Raw genomic sequence first — 20,085 nt, forward strand, 5'->3', positions numbered from 1 at the left:
ATTTTTTTCTTTTTCCTTTGTGTCTCTTTCTCTCCCTCTTAATTCAATCTCTCTTTCCCTCCTTATTTCTCTTTTTGTACCTAATTCGACGTTGAATTCATCCTCTTTAATTCACCCGCCTTCTCAGTCATTCTGCTGTTTACTTCCCAATCCTTAAATCTCATTGGTTAAGGAGATACCTTGTTGGTTGCCCTGTTCACCCAGGTCCCATATGCTTTGTTTCCCTCACTGCGCTGTTATCAGCTCACACTTTCAGCAATTTAGTGGGCAAATGAGCTGAAGGGTGCAGGAGCAATCTAATTAATGGCAGACACAGTTGGATGCCCTGCTACAGCAAAATCTAGCCCAACAATCTGTTAGCGTTGTCTCAGTGCTGAAGTGGTATATTAATGGCGAGCAGTGGTTGAACTCCACTCCAATGGTGGACATGCCATGACTAATTGTGTTATTCCCTTCCCACTCACTTATCTCTGACAGGTTCTCAGTATGCTTCAGAGTTGTTACACTTCTGTCTGTTCATTTTTAATATGGTATTGTACGTAATTCAGATTAGTCATGACTTCAAGCTAGCTGATCTTCTGTAGCAATATTCAAAGGTGCTCCGTGAGTATGGAGCACAGTTGAATTGAGAAAAATTTGGAGAATACTATTGGAAGCTATTCTACTCTCTTCCACTGAGGTCAGTCTATGAAGTAAAGCTCTTCATGAAGCAATGAGAGCAGGAAGGAGTAGTGCTTTGTTACCTAGGCACATCTAGTGAAGCGGGGCAGAAGAATAAAGGGAAGGCTTGACCACTGAGCTGCTGGCTTAAAAAAAATCCAAGTGCCTATCAATATGATGAATGTTCAGGATACCTGTTAAGCTGAAGCCTGTTAGTAACACATCATTGCTCTGTCAGTAATAAACATTTTAAAATAATGTATATCAAATGTCTTGTGGCTAATATTTATCCATTACACGTCAGTGTCTAAAGTATTTAAAAAGGAAAACAGGCTATTTCCTCTTGGGTTTTTTGACCTTACTGACCAGGCCTCTTCCTATGAACATGAGCTAGGGTTGGGCAAACAACTGCCAATCTACAGAACCCCCTGTGCAATTGGCCTTTAATTGACCTCTGTTTATTTGGATCACTTTCCTTTGCCCCCAAAGGAGCATTTGTGTAGTGGCCTTGTTGGGACAGGCCTGGCTAAATACTGCTCTATGCAGCAGTGCAACTGTACTCTAGGCTACTTGTGAAAAATGCCACAGGAGCTCAGCTAGTTTAAACAAAAAGTCTGCATTATGTGCAGTCATCATACTATGAATAAAGGTTGGATTCAGCATATAAAGAACAAGATATAACTTGGGAGTTTTCTCAGGTCAGAGCCATGCAGCCGACTACAAGCATTAATTATTACCTTCTGCAGTCATGTATTTTTTGGGATTGTGTATAAAACAAAGTTTAGATCCACTCCCTAAAGTTTTTAGCTTGTGGTTAGGAAAATTGTTGCATAGCTTAATCATGTATGTTTAGGGGCATAATCCTATTGGAGTAAGCTAAACCTGGGTGCATAATCCTACTAGAGTAAATTAAACCTACTGCAGTAAACCAGGTCTATTGACAGGATATATAAATACTGTCAAACTAATATGGAAAACATTGAAAATCAGCAAAGCCATTCAAGTAACACATGGGTTAGCTTTGTTTCTTTTATAAAGCATGTTGTTAAATTAGGGAAATGCTAGAAATTTAACTTTTGAGGAAAGACTGTCAGTGAAACCCCACAGATCAGTCTGTAGGATTTATGTTATCACAGTATGTGGAATCTTAACCTTCATTTGAAAGCTGGCTATATCTTCCTCCAATAGGTTTTTAACATGGAAGTCAAATGTCAAGTTACATTTAACACACTACCCAAGGAGGTACTAAAATCAAACCTAGAGCTTCCTGCAAAGAATGTACTTTACTACTGCGTAACATTCCGTTCATGAGTACCGTGTCTAAAGGTGAGTAATCTGCCTGCTTGTTCTTTGTACTCCACCTATCAGAAACCTTTCCCAAACTAGGATTTGGATGCAGAGCAGAATTAAATATTGTTCTGTCAAGCTGGTTTTGTTAGTTAAATCAAGGAGGTAGTATCTACAAACATGGAGTTGTGGGAAAGATGGGCCTGGATTTGGGAGATGACAACATGTTCAAGGACTTTGGAAAGGGGTGGTTGGAGATGGGCAGTAGTTTGCAAGGACAGTGGGGTCAAGGATGGTTTTTTTTTTGATGACGGCAAAATGGAAAGGGAGGGGAGCCTACTTGAGGAGAGGGAACTGTTTACAATGTCACCTAGCATGGTGGCCAGGAAGGGAAGTTGGGTGGTCAGCAGTTTAGTGAGAAGAGGGTGAAGAGAGCAGGAGGTAGGTCTCGTGGACAAGATGAGCCCAGAGAGGGTGTGAAGGGAGATAGGAGAGAAACTAATGAAAGATGCAAATTTAGGGCTAGGACAGGGGAGAAATTGGGGGAAGCTTGGCTTGGTGGGTAAGGGGAAGGGAGGGAGGGATGTGGCAGAAGCAGCTGAACAGATTGTCTTAATCTTAGTGACAAAAAAGTCCATGAGCTGTTTACACTTGTTGAAGGTGAAAGTGGAGGGGAAAGGGGTTTAAGGGGATGGTTGGTAGTGGAGAAAAGAAGCCGGGGTTACCTTAGCCTTCCACGATGATCCTGGAGTGGTGAGCAGTTTTGGCAGAGGAGAACAGGGCTCGATAGTGCTTGATGTGGTCCAGCCAGGTCTGACGATGAATGGCTAAACGAGTTGTGTGTCATAAACGTTCAAATCTGCATCCCTTGGACTTAAGGGAGCAAGGGTGGGCGCCTTACCAAGGGGAATGACCAGAGTGAGTAAAGGTTTTACTAGAACAAGTGCATCGAAGGTGGAGGTGATTGTGTGATTGAGCAGATTGGTAGCTGCAGAAGTATTGTGGGAAATGGAGGCCCAAAGATGGCTAGACAACTGGGAGTTTGAAAGTGCCGTTGTAAGTGACTTTGGGGAGAGTTTTTTTTCCCAAGAGTCGACGCAGGTGGAAATGGGTTTGGAAGGGGGATGTGAGTGATGAGGGATACAAGGAAGTTATCAGAGATTGTCTTGTCTGTAATTGAGACAATGGGAATAGAGAGGCCACATGAGATGGCACGGCAGAGGGGTGGCCGTGAATATGGGTAAGAGTTTATAAGGAGGAAGAGGTTAAGAGAGGGAGAGAGAGCAAGGTGAGTTATGATGGAGATTGAAATTACCGAGGATGAGACGTCATGCTTGGCAGAGGCTGAGGGAGGATTGTAGTGAGGATATCTCAGTGAGAAACTTGGCTTGGGTGGGTAGTAGAAATGGGAATTTTAAAGGAGAGGTGAGGGGTGTGGAACAAGGTGAGGTGCTCAAAGAAGAAGGTGCCAGAGGAGTAGGGGGACAGACCAAGGTGAGATTTGGTGATAAGGGCAAATCTGCCAAACTGGCAGTTTGGGCAGGACAGGTGATGGGGAGGCTTCTGTAAGGGGTAAGGGTTCATCACCCATAAGCCAAGTTTCTGTCAAGGCACATATGGCAAGGGTCTTGTTCGCAAGTGAATGGACATTCTGGAAGGAAATGAGTGGTGGTGATTGTTGATCCACTGGCAGAGCCCACAGGGTCAGCGGTGGGAGTGGTGAGTGGGGCAGGAAGGAAGTTCGCAAGATTAGCTCCCAGTGGGCATGCTGGGTGGGAAGGTCGGTGAGAGTAGGATGGGGCAGTTGGGGTTGCAACTTGTAAGGAGGCAGCAATGAGTACCTCAATGGGCCCTTTGGAGAATGCCGAGAAATACACAGAGGAAAGTTGTGGGTTTATGCAAGAGGGAGTCAAGCCTGGAACGATGGCAGGAGAGTAGGATGGTCAAGTAATAGTGAAGATTTGGGGTTGGGAAATGAGTTCTTCAGCCTTTGAAGAAGGCATTAGTTATGATGAAGACTACAAACACACTCCTATTAGGGATTTTGTATCATCAGTATTACTTCATTAAAATGGTCAGTTATCACTAGTTATTGCAAAGGAAATTGCCAGATTGTCTGATTATAAGAGCTAGCAGCAGGAGAAGGCCATTTGGCCCTTCGGGCCTGCTCTGCCATTTAATGAGATCATGGCTGATCTGATTTTTACCTCAACTCCACTTTCCCACCTTTTCCCCATATCCTTTGACTCCCTTGCTGATCAAAGATTTGTCTAACTCAGCCTTGAATGTATTCAATGACTCAGCCTCCACAGCTTTTTGGGGTAAAGAATTCCAAAGATTCACAACCCTCTGGGAGAAGAAATTCCACCTCATTTCAGTCTTAAACGGACGACCCCTTATTCTGAGACTATGCCCCCTAGTTTTAGATGTCCCCCATGGGGGGTAACATCCTCTTAGCATCTACCCTATCAAGTCCCCTCAGAATCTTGTATGTTTCAATAAGATCTCCTCTCATCTAAACTCCAATGAGTATAGACACAACCTGTTCAATCTTTCCTCATAAGACAACCCTTCCATATCCTGAATCAACCTGGTGAACCTTCTCTGAACTGCCTCCAATGCAAGAATATCCTTCCTTAAATAAGGGCACTAGTACTCTAGGTGTGGTCTCACCAGCACCCTGTACAGTTGTAGCATAACTTCCCTGCTTTTATACTCCATCCCCCTAGAAATAAAGGCCAATATTCCGTTTGCCTTCCGGATTACCCGCTGCACCTGTACGTTGACTTTTTGTGTTTCATGTACGAGGATACCCAGATCCCTCTGTACCGCAGCATTTTGCAGTATTTCTCCATTCAAATAATATTTTGCTTTTTTATTTATCCTCCCAAAGTGGATGACTTCACATTTTCCCACATTATATTCCATCTGCCAATTTTTTGCCCATTCACTTAACCTGTCAATATCCCTTTGTAGACACTTTGTGTCCTCATCGCAACTTGCTTTTCCACCTATCTTTGTATCATCAGCAAATTTGGCCACAAGACACTCTGTTCTTTCATCCAAGTCATTGATATATTTGTAAATAGTTGAGGCCCCAGCACTGATCCCTGCAGCACTCCACGAGTTACAGATTGCCATTTTGAAAATGACCCTTTTATCCCGACTCTTTGTTTTCTGTTAGTTAGTTAATCCTCTATCCATGCCAGTATATTACCCTCAACACCATGAGCTCTTATCTTGTGCAGTAACCTTTTATATGGCACCTTAACGAATGCCTTTTGGAAATCCAAATATACTGCATCCATTGGTTCCCCTTTATCCACCCTGCCTGTTACTTCCTCAAAGAACTCTAATAAATTTGTCAGACATGATTTCCCCTTCATAAAACCATGTTGACTCTCCTTCGAGACACTCGACAACGCAAAATCGTCGAGCAGAAATTAATAGCCAAGTTCCGCACCCATGAGGACGGCCTCAACCGGGATCTTGGGTTCATGTCACACTACACGTAACCCCACCAGCGAACAAATGTTATCTGTTTTTAATATAACGGGTCATTGACTGTCTTCCTTCTCTCTCTCTCTCTCTCTTTTTTTTGGGGGGTTGTATATTCAGTGGCCTTTTAGATGACACCTTTCTGTCTGCTCACTGTGATTGCCTTGGCAACGGGCAGTAATCACCAGGCATTGTTCTATGTTTTTCAAATGCGAAGGATTCGAAAATATCATTTCCACCATCCGCCCGACGAAGGAGGAAGCCTCCGAAAGCTTGTGGAATTTAATTTAAAATAAATTTGTTGGACTATAACTTGGTGTTGTAAAATTGTTTACAAAGATTGGTGGCATTGTAAGCAGTGTAGATGAAAACATAAAATTACGAAGCGATATTGATAGATTAGGTGAATGGGCAAAACTGTGGCAAATGGAATTCAATGTAGGCAAATGTGAGGTCATCCACTTTGGATCAAAAAAGGATAGAACAGGGTACTTTCTAAATGGTAAAAAGTTAAAAACAGTGGATGTCCAAAGGGACTTAGGGGTTCAGGTACATAGATCATTGAAGTGTCATGAACAGGTGCAGAAAATAATCAATAAGGCTAATGGAATGCTGGCCTTTATATCTCGAGGACTAGAGTACAAGGGGGCAGAAGTTATGCTGTAGCTATATACAAAACCCTGGTATACTGGAGTACTGTGAGCAGTTCTGGGCACCGCACCTTCGGAAGGACATATTGGCCTTGGAGGGAGTGCAGCGTAGGTTTACTAGAATGATACCCTGACTTCAAGGGTTAAGTTACAAGGAGAGATTACACAAATTGGGGTTGTATTCTCTAGAGTTTCGAAGGTTAAGGGGTGATCTGATCGAAGTTTATAAGATATTAAGGGGAACAGATAGGGTGGATAGAGAGAAACTATTTCCGCTGGTTGGGGATTTTAGGAGTAGGGGTCACAGTCTAAAAATTAGAGCCAGACCTTTCAGGAGCGAGATTAGAAAACTTTTCAGCACACAAAGGGTGGTAGAAGTTTGGAACTCTCTTCCGCAAATGGCAATTGATACTGGCTCAATTGCTAAATTTAAATGTGAGATAGATAGCTTTTTGGCAACCAAAGGTATTAAGGGATATGGGCCAAAGGCAGGTATATGGAGTTAGATCACAGATCAGCCATGATCTTATCAAATGGCGGAGCAGGCACGAGGAGCTGAATGGCCTACTCCTGTTCCTATGTTCCTAAAAAGCAAGAACAAACTAGTCAGTAATGATAAACCATGGATGAATAAAGAAATAAGGGCAAAATTGAAACTGAAGAAAAAGACATATACTGAGTACAGAGACAACAAAGGAGAGGATGAGAAAAGGTTCGGAAAGAAGTTGAAAAAATAATTAGGAAAGCAAAGAGAAACTATGAAATTAAATTATCAAGGAATATTAAAGGAAATAGTAAAGTTATCTACAGACACAAATAACAAAAGAAAAATCAGGATACATATGATAAACTCACAGGTAATGAGTGAAATGGCAGAAATATTAAATAATAACTTTGCCTCAGTGCTTACCAGTGATGCTAACATGGGGAGCATGACATTAGAAGAAAAGATCAAAAAAGGTATGAAAACATTTAAAATAGAAAGGGTGGTGGTGGGTGGGGGTGGCGGAGGGCGGGGTGCAGAGATAATTGATAAACTAATCAAACTCTGAGAGGTTAAAACTCCTGGTCTGGATGAATTGCATCCGTGCATATTAAAATAAGTTAGGGAAAAGATACCAGAGGCACAATTACATATATATAAAAATCCATTAGAAAAGGGAATAGTGCCAGAGGACTGGCGGACAGTTAATGTGAATCCTATATTTAAAAAGGGAGATAGAACCAGTCCAGGGAACTATAGACCAATTAGCTTAACGTCGGGGGTAGGAAAGATAATGGAATCCTTACTCAAAGATGTAATAGAAAAACATCTAGAAACCAAAAATATAAAAAGAATAGTCAGCACGGATTCCAAAAGGGAAGGTCATGCTTGGCCAACCTTATTGAATTCTTTGATGAAGTAACAGAAAGGGTAGACAAGGGTAATGCAGTGGATGTAATATATTTGGATTTTCAAAAGGCCTTTGATAAGGTACCGCATAGTAGACTCATGACTAAGGTCAGAGCATGTGGAGTCAGAACAAGTAGCAGAATGGATAGCAAGCTGGCTACAAAACAGAAAACAGAGAGTAGGGGTTAAAGGTAGCTATTCAGACTGGTAAAAGGTGGAAAGTGGTGTTCCCTAAGGATCAGTGCTGGGATCACTGTTGTTCACCATTTATATAAATGATTTGGACTCGGGAATCGGAAGTATAATTTCAAATTTTGCAGACAACACCAAATTGGGGGGTATAGTTAATGCGGAGAAGGACAGCGACATAATAGAGGGAGACGTTAAAATAAATTTGCAGAATGGGTGTGTGATTGGCAAATGGATTTCAATATAGATAAGTGTGAGGTATTACATTTTGGTAGGAAGAATAAGGAGGCCACATACTGCTTGGATAATAAGAGTCTAAATGGGGTAGATAAGTAGAGGGATCTGGGGGTACAGATACACAAATCACTAAAAGTAGCAATTCAGTTTAATAAGGCCATAAAAAAGGCAAGCCAAGCACTGGGGTTCATTTCTAGAGCGATAGAAAGGCAGAGAAGTTATATTAAATTTGTATAGAACCTTGGTTAGACCACACTTGGAGTACTGTGAACATTTCTGGTCTCCATATTATAAAAAGAACATAGAGACACTGGAAAGATTTACTAGAGTGATGCCAGAACTGAGAGGTTATACCTATCAGGAAAGATTGAGCAGGCTGAGGATCTTTTCTCTAGAAGAGAAGAATGAGGGGTGACCTGATAGAGGTCTTTAAGATAATGAAAGGATTTGGTAGGGTAGACGTCGAGAAGATATTTCCACTTGCAGGGGAGAGCAGAACTCGGGGCCATAAATAAAAGATAGTCACTAATAAATCCAATAGGGAATTCAGGAGAAACTTCTTTACCAAGTGGTTAGAATATGGAACTCGCTACTACAAGGAGTAGTTGAGGCAAGTAGCAAGTAGCATAGATGCATTTAGGGGAAGCTAGATAAATACATGAAGAAGAAAGGAATAAAAGGATACGCTGATAAGGTTAGATGAAATAGGGAGGGAGGAGGCTCGTGTGGAGCACAAACATCCGCATGGACTTGTTGGGCCAAATGGCCTGTTTCTATGCTATACCTTCTATGTAATTAGCTGCTGAGAATTGATCTCTCTAGTGGACATTAGGTTGAACTGCAGATATCTCATGAACTTTACATTTGGTATTACAAAATGGGTGTTGGAGATCCTGCCACTTGTGATTAAGTTCTTAACTTTGCTATGCCATTTGGGTTTGGTAAACTGGTTTTCTGGCAGCATATTTTTCTTAAATCTGGTCCTTAGAAAGTGAAGTGGCAATTAATGTCATGCTGACTCTCTCTACTATATCATATCCATCTAGGTGTTTCTTGTAGCTCCTTTTTAAAAGATTGGTGTTATGTTAGGTATATTCCAATTCTTGGGCACTACTCTAATTTTGAATGATTCCCTAAATACAGTGGCAAAGATGTGACCAACTTTGCTAGTCCCTTCTATAAGGATCCTTGAATGAAGCCAATTCAGGCCTGTGCCTTGACTCTTTTTAATTTCCTCAGCCTACTAATGTTTGCCTTATCTGAAATTTCTATTCCACCTTTCCAGGAACTCAACTTCCATATTGGGATGACTGCCTGTGATGTCATTCATGAACAAAGAAAAGAATTCATTTAATATATTTGCTATACCTTGGTTACTTGATATCGTCATGTTTGAGATCTTTCAATGGTCCACCATTGCCTTTTACACCCGTTTGCTGCTCAATATATTTACAGAAATGCTGCATATTTCTTTTAATAATCACTGCTATCCTAGCCTCATTTTCTATTTTAGCTCTTCTGACCAGTTTTATAACCTCCTTTACCTTTATTTTTTATTTGGCTCAGTCCACCATGTAAGCTACAGTATCAAACTTTAGGAATAATATATTTTTTTGCCCTTATTCCCTACATTAAATCTATTTTTGCCAATATTGGTGTGTTCCTGCCTTAACCTTTGTTCCCCATTGGTATCTGTTCTATACTTTGTGTGTAGTATTTTTAAACAGAAACACTTTTCCTCTGTTCTGTTGCCCTCAACACTGTTGTCTCGTCCATTTTCTTTAGCCCTCCACTCATTTCCTCAAAACCTATCTTTCGGAAGTTAAATGTTACCATTGTGCTCATTATCTTTTCCATTATAAGTCTAACTTTATACTCCATTATATTGTAGTCACTGTTGCCAAGAGTAGTCACTCTGCCTAGCCTGCTCTACCATCTCCCGGTTGTTGCTTAATATCCGGTTCAATAGAACACTCGATCCTGTGAGTCCTGGACCAATTGTTCCATGTGACTGCCCGCTCCTATAACAACTGCTTCTGTTCTTTTACATGCTTCACTTATTTGACTACAATGGTCTTGATCCAATGTCTCCTCCCTAGCTGGTGGCCTGTATCAGACACCCATAGTTCATTTCCTTCCTCTTGTGTCCCTTGTTCCTATCGATAGGGTTTCCACCTTATCTGTTCCGCGACTAGAGAGGCCCATCTATGTTACAATCATGTACTTTTTCATGTGAAAGACTATACCACCTCCCAATTCATCTTTTCTATCTCTATCTAATTAGGTGCCTTATCTCTTATACCTCCGTAACTCTTTATTCCGCTGTTTGTCTCTCCTTCTGCCTTATTCATCCTCCTTACAAGGAGGTTGGTACCGATGGCATGTAGGTGAAACCCATTTTAGCATGCCTCTGCCCCAGAATTTGTCTCCATGTCTTTGGAGTCTGAAATCCTCCCATCTACACCTTCTGGATTTTTTTTTCTCCCCATGTATGTTGCAGAGTGTAGCTAGCAAAATAGTTACATGCCTGTAGAATCTTCTTAGGGTTAATATAGTACTCTAGTAAATAGCTGTGTTACTAATAGCCCAGTAAGCTGCTGAAATCCAGTCTGTTTACCTGTATGAAGAATATTGGTATAATGTTCAAAATAGAGCAGGTGAGCTTAATTTAAACACAAGTATTTGAGATCATTGGGCGATTTTTTTAAAAAGAGGAACAAACTTTAACGCATAACTGAGAATGAGAATACCGTTTTTCTAACTTTGTAACAAAAAAAGAAACCAACACTCTTCCTTGCTTTGAACCTTGGATCAATCTCGATGTGTACAAAATGTCGAAAAGCACGCAAATGTACCTGGAAGTTTTGCAATCCATATAGGGAATGATCGTTGGTAAATTCAGAGCTGCCATTACATGGCAATAACTTCAATGCAAAAACAAGACGACCGAAATAACCACAATAGTTTCGATGTTGTTAGGTTTGTAATCGGATGTGAAGGCGCAGAAAAAGTCCAATGTGAAAAATGTAACTACTCTCAACTTCCAAGTTTAGTTTTGTTATTTATAAAGAACTCTGGAAAAATATAACTTTACCGGTAAAGGAAAATTACGATAGTACTGTATAAGATTATGATAATATTAAACATGATTGACACCAGCCTCCATTCATGCCCATTGAATAGTGTCATATTGGGTATGATTGGCATGGTAATTTTGTAAGTTTGACCATTGTGATTTTTAAAAAAGATATTAGAATAAATTATAGATGTGCTTGATCATCCATTGTCTAACTTGCTAACCACTGTAAATGACGCGGTCTCTATAATGGGAACAGCTTAGGAAAGCCGATTAGAGGGACAGCACTGAAGTCGCATCCAGCAGAAAGGACAACTGGACTCGAGACCAAGACTCCTTGGTGTCTCCTTTCAATTTCATTAAAAACATACAGATCTTGAGTAGGTGAGTTACAAATACCGCTAAAATGTTTGCAAAGTGTCCCAATAGTGCTAAAAATCCTCAGCACTAATGAATGAGGTATCTATCAATTAGACATGTACCGATTTATAAAAATCCCCTCTGTCATATGTTGCGTTTCTGTTGATTCCTTATTTTCTAGGTTGTACTGAGGCAGGAGAATGTTTGGTTATCGGTGGAAAATGTCTTCAGTGGCCCTATGTGTCCTTTTAGTCAATTATGTTTTACTGGCGGATACAGGTAACCTGTTTTCAAATCTGTTAATCTGTCAAAATAATATATTATCATAAAAGAGCTAACATTTAAAGTTAACATGTAAATGCAACAGATAATTTGTAATGGTTGTACTGTTTTGTCAAACATGCATTCATGCCACTACATACCAATTCAAGAGTGATATAGAATATAAATTGTGTTGAGACAAATCTATTTTTATTTTTTAAAACTCTTTTCCTTTTTGTTTCTCTGCACCAATTTTCTCACCTTTTCCTCTCCTGTACCTGGCACAACTGGCTATGATTCATGTCTGAGCCTTGACAGTGAGTGTTAACAGGCTATTCCACAATGGGTGATATCACAACCAATCCCTATGTTGTCCTGATCCAATGTCCACATACCTGGATTTCTGGCAGGGGATGCTGGATAGTGATCAGGAGTGGAAAACCTAGTCATTTCCCTTCTCTCCTAGACAGGAACACTGAAACCAACTGTAGCATCGCCTGTCTGAGACCAGGCAGCTCCGTACAGACCAGGAACTGAACCTGGGACCTTTATATTCTGTACGGCTCTGCTATTCACTACATAAACTTGGTGAGGAATTTCATTTCAATCAGTAAAAACGTGAAAATGAAAACAAAAGAAAGTGCACTTTATATTGAAGAGGATTGTAGGTTAACCTTAGCCACTTATCAAAATACAGCATTTTTAAAAAATTGAAATAAATTGGGATTACTTGATAATTAAGTGATCCTTTCCAGGTTGGAGTTCTGAATAACGCAAGATTTAGAATAATCCAGCCAGTTAGTTTCTCATGTCAGATAACATGCATTCTGCTTGCCTTAACTGTATGCAAAGTAATCATCATTATAATGTTACTGATGAGTTTTATCTGTTTAAGGAAGTGTAAATAGTTGAAAAATTGAAACCTAACAATAAAAATGAAGCAACCATGAGTTTTTTTTTTGCAGGTTACAGGATTTGAAAATTACTATGATTCTATAATTACTGTTCAAAACTTGCTTGTATGTCTTCCAGCTTAATATGAATTACCCTTGTGTCTGAGAGGAATTGTTGTATGTTTATACAACTTTTTTGCACCTATATCAACTTCATTGCAGATTTAACTTGAATCTGCATTTTGATATTTTTAGTTAATTTCACAAATCCAAATTTATAGTCTGTACAAGAAATATGATTCACTAAATTGTGTTAGCCAGCACTTGTTAAATGTTTTAAATAGATTAATTAGATTTGCGTTTGCAAGTTATTGAATAAACTATGAAATCTAAAATGGACATTTTGTTGTAGATGATGGCATAATTTGGAGTACTTTTATCAAAATTAGGACAGTTCTGAGACATTGAGGTATTTCTGATTTATCAGTCACTACAATTGGGTCATATTCAGTGATACAGTTCTACAGTGATGGATCAATTCACATTCTGTTTTAATTACATAGGATCCTGCAATTTTTACAGTTTATTTGGGGGACTACATTTCCTGATTTTTATCCATTTAAAACTAGGTCCATTGGTTTATTGTGAGTGAAAAGTCAAATTCCATTTTTATTTCCTGCAATTGAGATTTTTAAAGAATTTTGAGAATCATATTCTGCTATTCCACCATTTGTTTCACTATGTGAAAACTATGAATCAGTAGCCTTGGTTATAATGTGTTCAGACATTGTAAAATATATATGGAATGGCAATACAGCTGTTTAAAGTACAATGCTATCAAAATCAGACCAACAGTAATGCATATTGCAATTTTGTCTGTTTCAGTTGTGTTAAAAAGGGTATCAGATGAGAGTAGACTGCACAAAGGCTCCAGAAGTCTTTCTCGTGGCAACTTTCAGTCCCCTGTGACTGGGAGAAATGTACAGATAAAAGATTTGATTTACAGACAAAAACGATCCTTTTTATTTCCGAGTGGTATTAAACTATGTCCAGAGGAAACTACCTCACAGGCCATTGGCAGCCACCTGAAGTATTACAAGCTGAGAGGTAAGAAAATTCCTGTTTCTTATTTAACTTTCTCCAAGCCCTCTTCAGTGACCCCTCCAATGACATATTGTTATAGTGTAATATCTCTGCCCATCTGTGTGTACCTGTCACATTTTGGAATTTTTTGAAATTTATTTCTTCACAGAAAGGATTTGGGAATGATCTATGTTTAAGTCTTTGTATTTTAAAACAAAATGAAATTGCATGGGATTTTTAAAAAAGCCATTGGCAGCAGGCAATGAAGGTGTGTATTAAAGCCAGATGAGAGAGTTTGTGGAATGTGGCAGCTCACAATCTATTTGACTGATTCAATTAGGGTCAATTGTCTCATCCCAGGCCCACTAAGCCAGGATTTCACTTATTCATTTTGATAATAGCAGGAGATGGTTTCTTTAAACTTGCACCTTAAGAGGGGAAGAGGTAGCTGGATTGGAGAGGTAGCGGGTCTACTGGTGAATCACTGATTGGGAAGGAGTCAGAATTGTGTTTGAACACCTCCTTGTAAAGTTTCTATCTGATGCTTGTGTAACTGCCCTTCTAAACTTGAGTTCTCTTCTTACACCATTTTAGCTGTAGCTAGAAGTTCATATGTTTGTGTTAAAAACATTTTCATTTTAAACAGTAGTTGATTTTCTATTGCAGATTAGTGAATGGGATGCAGTAAATCCCTGGCTTGGTAATCTTCATTCCCTTGGAGACAGTAAACTGCCTTATTTATTACTGCCAATTGCTTCAATTGTGACAAATTACTGCTATTACCTATAATAAAACACTAGAATTTCTTACCTCCTTCAGTCTTCTATGGAGATATTTGTAGAGCATTCAATTGTTATATTTGCCAAAGTTATTATACAAGACTGCACTTATGTAACTGCCTAGACAGCCACAAGTAAGTCTCCTCTACAAGGAAGCCCTGACCCTTGCTGTCAGATCTTTGTTATAAATTTATGATTTTAACATGAAATCTGTCCTGTTTTTGAATATTGGCGCAGATTGCCGAGGGGTGACATGCCAGTAAACCTTGTTAGCGGCATCACTCCAAAACAGCACAGAATTACATTTGAAATCCCCATAAACTTTTATCATTTTCTTTTTACTTCAGTATTTCTTGCTGGTCTTACCTTGGTCAACAGCTGTCATTGGGATCACAGCTTGGCCATGGTGATTCTGTGAGCTGAAAGGAGCTGTGAAAATTCCTTCTCTCCAAGATAAGATATGCTTGAATGTGTGGCTAATAACATATTCAAAAAGGGAAAATGATTGCAGGTGGAAGGTCACTGGGCCTACTGTAACCTGTCATTCAGCACCCTGGAGAGACTGTCAGCCTCATGGTGTGCACATCTCTTTGCTAAAGACCCTTGCACAAAGATTAAGTAGTTAGTGACAAGTAAACCTAGCATGTGTGTCTACAACATCAAAGTGGCTGGCCCTTAGCAAACTTTCCTGCATAGGTCCTTTAACGATGCAGAAGGGATATTCCAATCATATTGCTGATGAAGAAACTTGGAGGCTTGGCTCAAGAGCTGTAGGAGGGCATTATTAGATGCTGAATACAAGACTCATGTATCAAAGATTTGGTGCCTAACATGATTGGATTTCAAGGAGCCAAACATTTGCTGTTGAAATTCTACACTACCAACTAGTTGAACCACTGTCCAATGGCGTATGGTGTGTGTTCATGTTGTGGTCAGGAGGTTGGTGGCTATGCACCATGCAATTTATAGAGTTGTGCTGCTCACCACGCCACTTGTGAAGGAGGTCCTGGTACCTGATCTCCACCCATTGAGAGTTCGGACTGGCATTTGTCAGTTGTCTAATGACCAACTAGTGATTATCTTCTTTTGGGGAGGTGAGTGGGGTCTCTTTTTTAACATAAGGACATAAGAACAGGACATAAGGACATAAGAATAGTGCAGGAGTAGGCCATATAGCCGCTCGAGCCTGCTCCGCCATTCAGTAAGATCATAGCTGATCTTCTACCTCAACTCCACTTTCCTGCCCTATCCCCATATCCCTTGTTTCCCTTAGTGTCCAAAAGTCTTGAATATACTCAAGGACTGAGCATCCACAGCCGTCTGGGGTAGAGAATTCCAAAGATTCACACCCTCTGAGTGAAGAGATTTTTCCTCACCTCAGTCCTAAATGGCCAATCCCTTATCTTGAGGCTGACCCCTAGTTCTAGACTCTCCAGCCAAGGGAAACAGCCTCTCAGCATCTACCCTGTCAAGCCCTCTAAGAATTTTATAATTTTCAATGAGATCACTTCTCAATCTTCTAAGCTCCAGAGAATATAGGCCCATTCTACTCAATCTCTCCTCATAGGACAACCGTCTCATCCCAGGAATCAAACTAGTGAACCTTTGTTGCACCCCTCTAAGGCAAGTTTATCCTTCCTTAGGTAAGGAGACCAAAACTGTACACGGTACTCAAGTTTGGTATCACCAGAGCCCTATATCATAGTAGGTACAGCACAGGAGGAGGCCACTCGGCTCATCATGCCTGTGCCAGCTCTTTGAAAGAGCTATCCATTTATTCCCATTCCCCTGCTCTTTCCCCAATAGTATCATAGTAGGTACAAAAATATAATTGCAGCAAGACCTCCTTACTCTTATACTCCAACCCTCTTGCAATAAAGTCTAGCATACCATTTGCCTTCCTAATTGCTTGTTGTACCTGCATGTGAACTTTCTGTGATTCCTGTACAAGGACACCCAAGTCCCTCTGAATACCAACATTTCTTAGTCTCTCACCTTTTAAAAAATATCCTGCTTTTCTATTCTTCCTTCCAAAGCGGATAATTTCACATTTCCCCTCATTATACTCTAATTGCTTCTCATCTATATCCCTTTGCAGCCCCTTTGCATCCTCCTCATAGCTTACTTTCCCCCACCTAGCTTTGTATAGTCAGCAAACTTGGATACATTACACTCGGTCCCCTCATCTAAGTCATTGATATATATTGTAAATAGCTGAGGCCCAAGCACTAATCCTTGCGGCACCCCACTAGTTACAACCTGCCAACCCGAAAATGACCCGTTTATTCCTACCCTCTGTTTTCTGTCCGTTAACCAATTCTCAATCCATGCTAATATATTGCCCCCAATCCCATGAGCCCTAATCTTGTGTAACAACCTCTTGTGTGGCACCTTATCGAATGCCTTTTGAAAATCCAAATATACTACATCCACTGCTTTCCCCTTATCCACCCTGCTAGTTACGTTCTCAAAACCCTAATAGATTTCCCTTGGGATTGAGTTGGGCTCAGGATGACACACCTGTTGATGGAAGATTGGAGTAGAGTCAACCCTCCAAGACAGAAGTGGTAATTTGATATGAGTCACATGTGGGGTGATCCAAGTAGTGGGAAGCTTACCTGTGCTGGTAGGCTATACAGTTTTATCTGGTTAAACTCCAGCAATACCAAGTGCACACTTGGTGGTTCTTTAGCCCTGGTTGTTGCCAACCTGTGCTTAAGTATTCTGGTTTTAGGTAGAGTGTGTATACTTTGTATTGTGCAAATAATCTCTGGTTTTCTCAGTGGTTTAGTTTGCAGACTCTTAAGCATGGTGAGAGGTTTCTGCAAGTGTCAGACAACTAGCCCATCTAAAAAAACATATTCCAGTGCATCGCTAGTGCGCTTTACTATTGAAATTGAATTTGCTTCTCATATGGACACTTTAAAGAGAATTCAGAAAAAAGTTTGTATCACTCATCAGATGTCTTACTAGATGCCTGTGTTTCTTAGTGTGCCAGGAGGCGGTATGGGAAGCATTCAAAACCTTCTGGGATAGGCTACCTGAGCGACACGAACATCAAACCTGGATGAATGTGTGTGATCAAGGAATCATAAATATTTTTGACATTGGTGTAAACTTCAGCCAATCAGAGGAACACCAAACCCTGATCAAGGAGGTAATTCTTATATTATAATTAGTTTAACGTTATAACCGCCTCTCTTTATAAATCATATTTAATTGGGTGTGTCCCTGCGTAAAACTCTGTTTTCTTTAATTTACATTTTCTCCTTCAATTTTTCTCCTTTAAGTTTTCCTTTTGATTTTCTCTATCTTTATTTTGTAAATTGTAAACAATTTTACAACACCAAGTTATAGTCCAGCAATTTTATTTTAAATTCACAAGCTTTCGGAGATTTTCTCCTTCCTCAGGTAAATGTTTCGTAAAGACAGTGACTCATGCTAATGTTTTGTAAAGACAGTGACTCATGCTAAGATGTTAGTTCTTGGCAGCAGACACCCACTAGTTCCTTGTCCAAGTGGTCATTCTTCAAATGTGAGCCTGGCCAGTGATTGTAGGGGTTATATTAGCTGACACTCTCCTCATTTAATATTTGCACATGCATGCTTCCAGCAGGGGACACTGGAAGGCAATCAATAGTGGGTAGCTTGGCTGTTTTTTTTCTCCTCCCTAACCAAAAGATGCTGATTTAATTGTAATGCCCTCACCACTACCCCAGTAGAGATCAAGTAATTCAACACACAGGGATTCAACCTGACCCTTTTCTGGTCTTTATAGCTCAATGTCGCCCCACAAGCTTATCTACTGAGCCTTTTAATCTATAAACTGCATTTTAAATGTGACAGAATATGTTTATACACAACATCCTGTTTTAATCTGTATAAATAAGAAATGGCATACGCTTCTCGAGAGTCGGAATTTTCTAGGAATGTTTGACTCATTTGCTGAAAGAGGCCAGCTGGCTTGATGTCCACTACAGTCTCTGGTCTTAAGATGTCAGATGGCATTCTTCTTATAGGTATACAGAGTACAAGCAGGAAATTACAAGTAAAATGGCACTAGTAGTGTGAATGAGTTAGAAGGGATTTATGATTGATCCCCATACACCTGGAAGGGACTTTGAATATGATGTGTTAGTCTCCCTCACTGTCTCTCTGCACCTGCCCTGATTATGAGTAACATTGCCAAAACAAAAGTTTTTCTGGAATATTATGCAGGAACTGGCTTGATCAGGATAGTTTACTAATTAGGCTCTCTTTATACTGACAGTGAGGGCTAAATGAAGTGATGAGAATTTCAAAACGATTAATATAAGCAGCTTCCACTGTACAAGGATTACTCTCCCATTAAACTCCATTAAAAGGAGATATTTTACTGCCAATATTCTTTGCACGACAGATGTTTTTATAATTCTGCTAAAAAGGTATTACACCATCCTTATGGTATGCTTTATGGAGTTTAGATGCCAAGATCAGTCTATTTCTAAAGGGGCATACAGTGTGTTTGGCAACATAGTGAAGTATTTGTCCTTGTATGGAGTCATTGGGCTGCTTATTCATAGTAACCTTGTGACTCATAAAAGTAGAAGTTTTTTTGGCCCTAAATAACCCCCTGAATTTAATGCTTCTTCCATGCTTTTTAAAAAGAGCCAGCCGTTTCTGGAGAGGAGCATTCGGCATCCCACAAAATTATGGGGACATTTCTGTTCTTGTAATAATCTCATTAAAATTATTTTTTTGAAAACAAAATTATCCCATGCATCATTCTATCTAGGACATTGTCTGCATCCATTTTGACACTTATACCTTTCAAGTCAACTGTACACTGTCTTATTGGCAACTGAGCATTGCCTTCTGTAGTGAAGACTGATGCAAAGTAGCCATTTAAAACCTCTTCCATATCCTGGGAGTCCACCTGAATCTGCTCTGAGGAATTCTTCAATGGCCCTATGCAGTCCTTAATGGTCCTCTGACTGCTATAACATGGCTTAAAAAAATTTGCTGTTGCTACCTCAGTTATCCACTATCTTCCCCAATGTTCTTTTGATTACTCGGATAGTAGTTTTAGCTGAGCTCAGTAACTATCTTACTTCACTTGAGAACTATTTTCTTTAAGTCTTTAGAAGTAATTTAGCTGCCTTGTCCTTGTACATGACTTGCTTCCCATTTTGGCTTTATTTTACCATGTGCCCTTATTTTAACTTTGGAGGCATAATGTAGCTCCTTTTTCATTAGGATAGTTTTAAAGGTATTCTATTTTTATTCTGCAGTGGTAATTTCCCCACTAAGTAGGGCGGGGAAATTCTCCTCATGAAATCTGGAACTAGCATTAAGTTTTCAGCAAATCAGTTTGGGTTGATCAAATTGAAACCAATAGTATTGTGGTCACTGTTCTTCAGATGTTTCCCCACATGGAGGTCTGATACTCATCAGAGTCACTACTGAAAACTATATCAAGTACTCGATTACCCCTAGTTTCCTCACTAGAGGAATTGAATGGAAGAAGTACATCGAGTGGAAAAATAGTGGTCAATTCAAGCTAAATGTCTGAATACAAAATGAGATTGACTAAGCTAATAATTGTTCACTGTTTAGATAATTCATATTCTTAGCTATAGTATAAAATATCGATTTGTGCTGAGTTAGCTAATCTCGGCCAGGACAATGGTAAGTGCTATAATAGGCCTTGGCACACCTGGAGTAGGAGGAGGGGGAAATT

At 39.9% G+C, this 20,085-nt stretch overlaps 1 protein-coding gene across 1 annotated transcript in view; it reads left to right on the forward strand.

Moving 5' to 3' along the window:
* The first annotated feature begins 11,550 nt into the window (after positions 1–11,550).
* The window catches only part of impg2a (interphotoreceptor matrix proteoglycan 2a), a 46,364-nt gene continuing 37,829 nt past the window's right edge, over positions 11,551–20,085 (forward strand). Inside the window, exons 1-3 of the mRNA XM_067992355.1 lie at positions 11,551–11,629; positions 13,390–13,611; positions 17,357–17,523. Coding sequence (XP_067848456.1) covers positions 11,551–11,629; positions 13,390–13,611; positions 17,357–17,523 — 468 coding nt within the window. The remainder of the gene's footprint in view (positions 11,630–13,389; positions 13,612–17,356; positions 17,524–20,085) is intronic.

The sequence above is a fragment of the Heptranchias perlo genome, chromosome 11, assembly GCF_035084215.1.
Source record: "Heptranchias perlo isolate sHepPer1 chromosome 11, sHepPer1.hap1, whole genome shotgun sequence".
Classification (NCBI taxonomy): Eukaryota; Metazoa; Chordata; class Chondrichthyes; order Hexanchiformes; family Hexanchidae; genus Heptranchias; species Heptranchias perlo.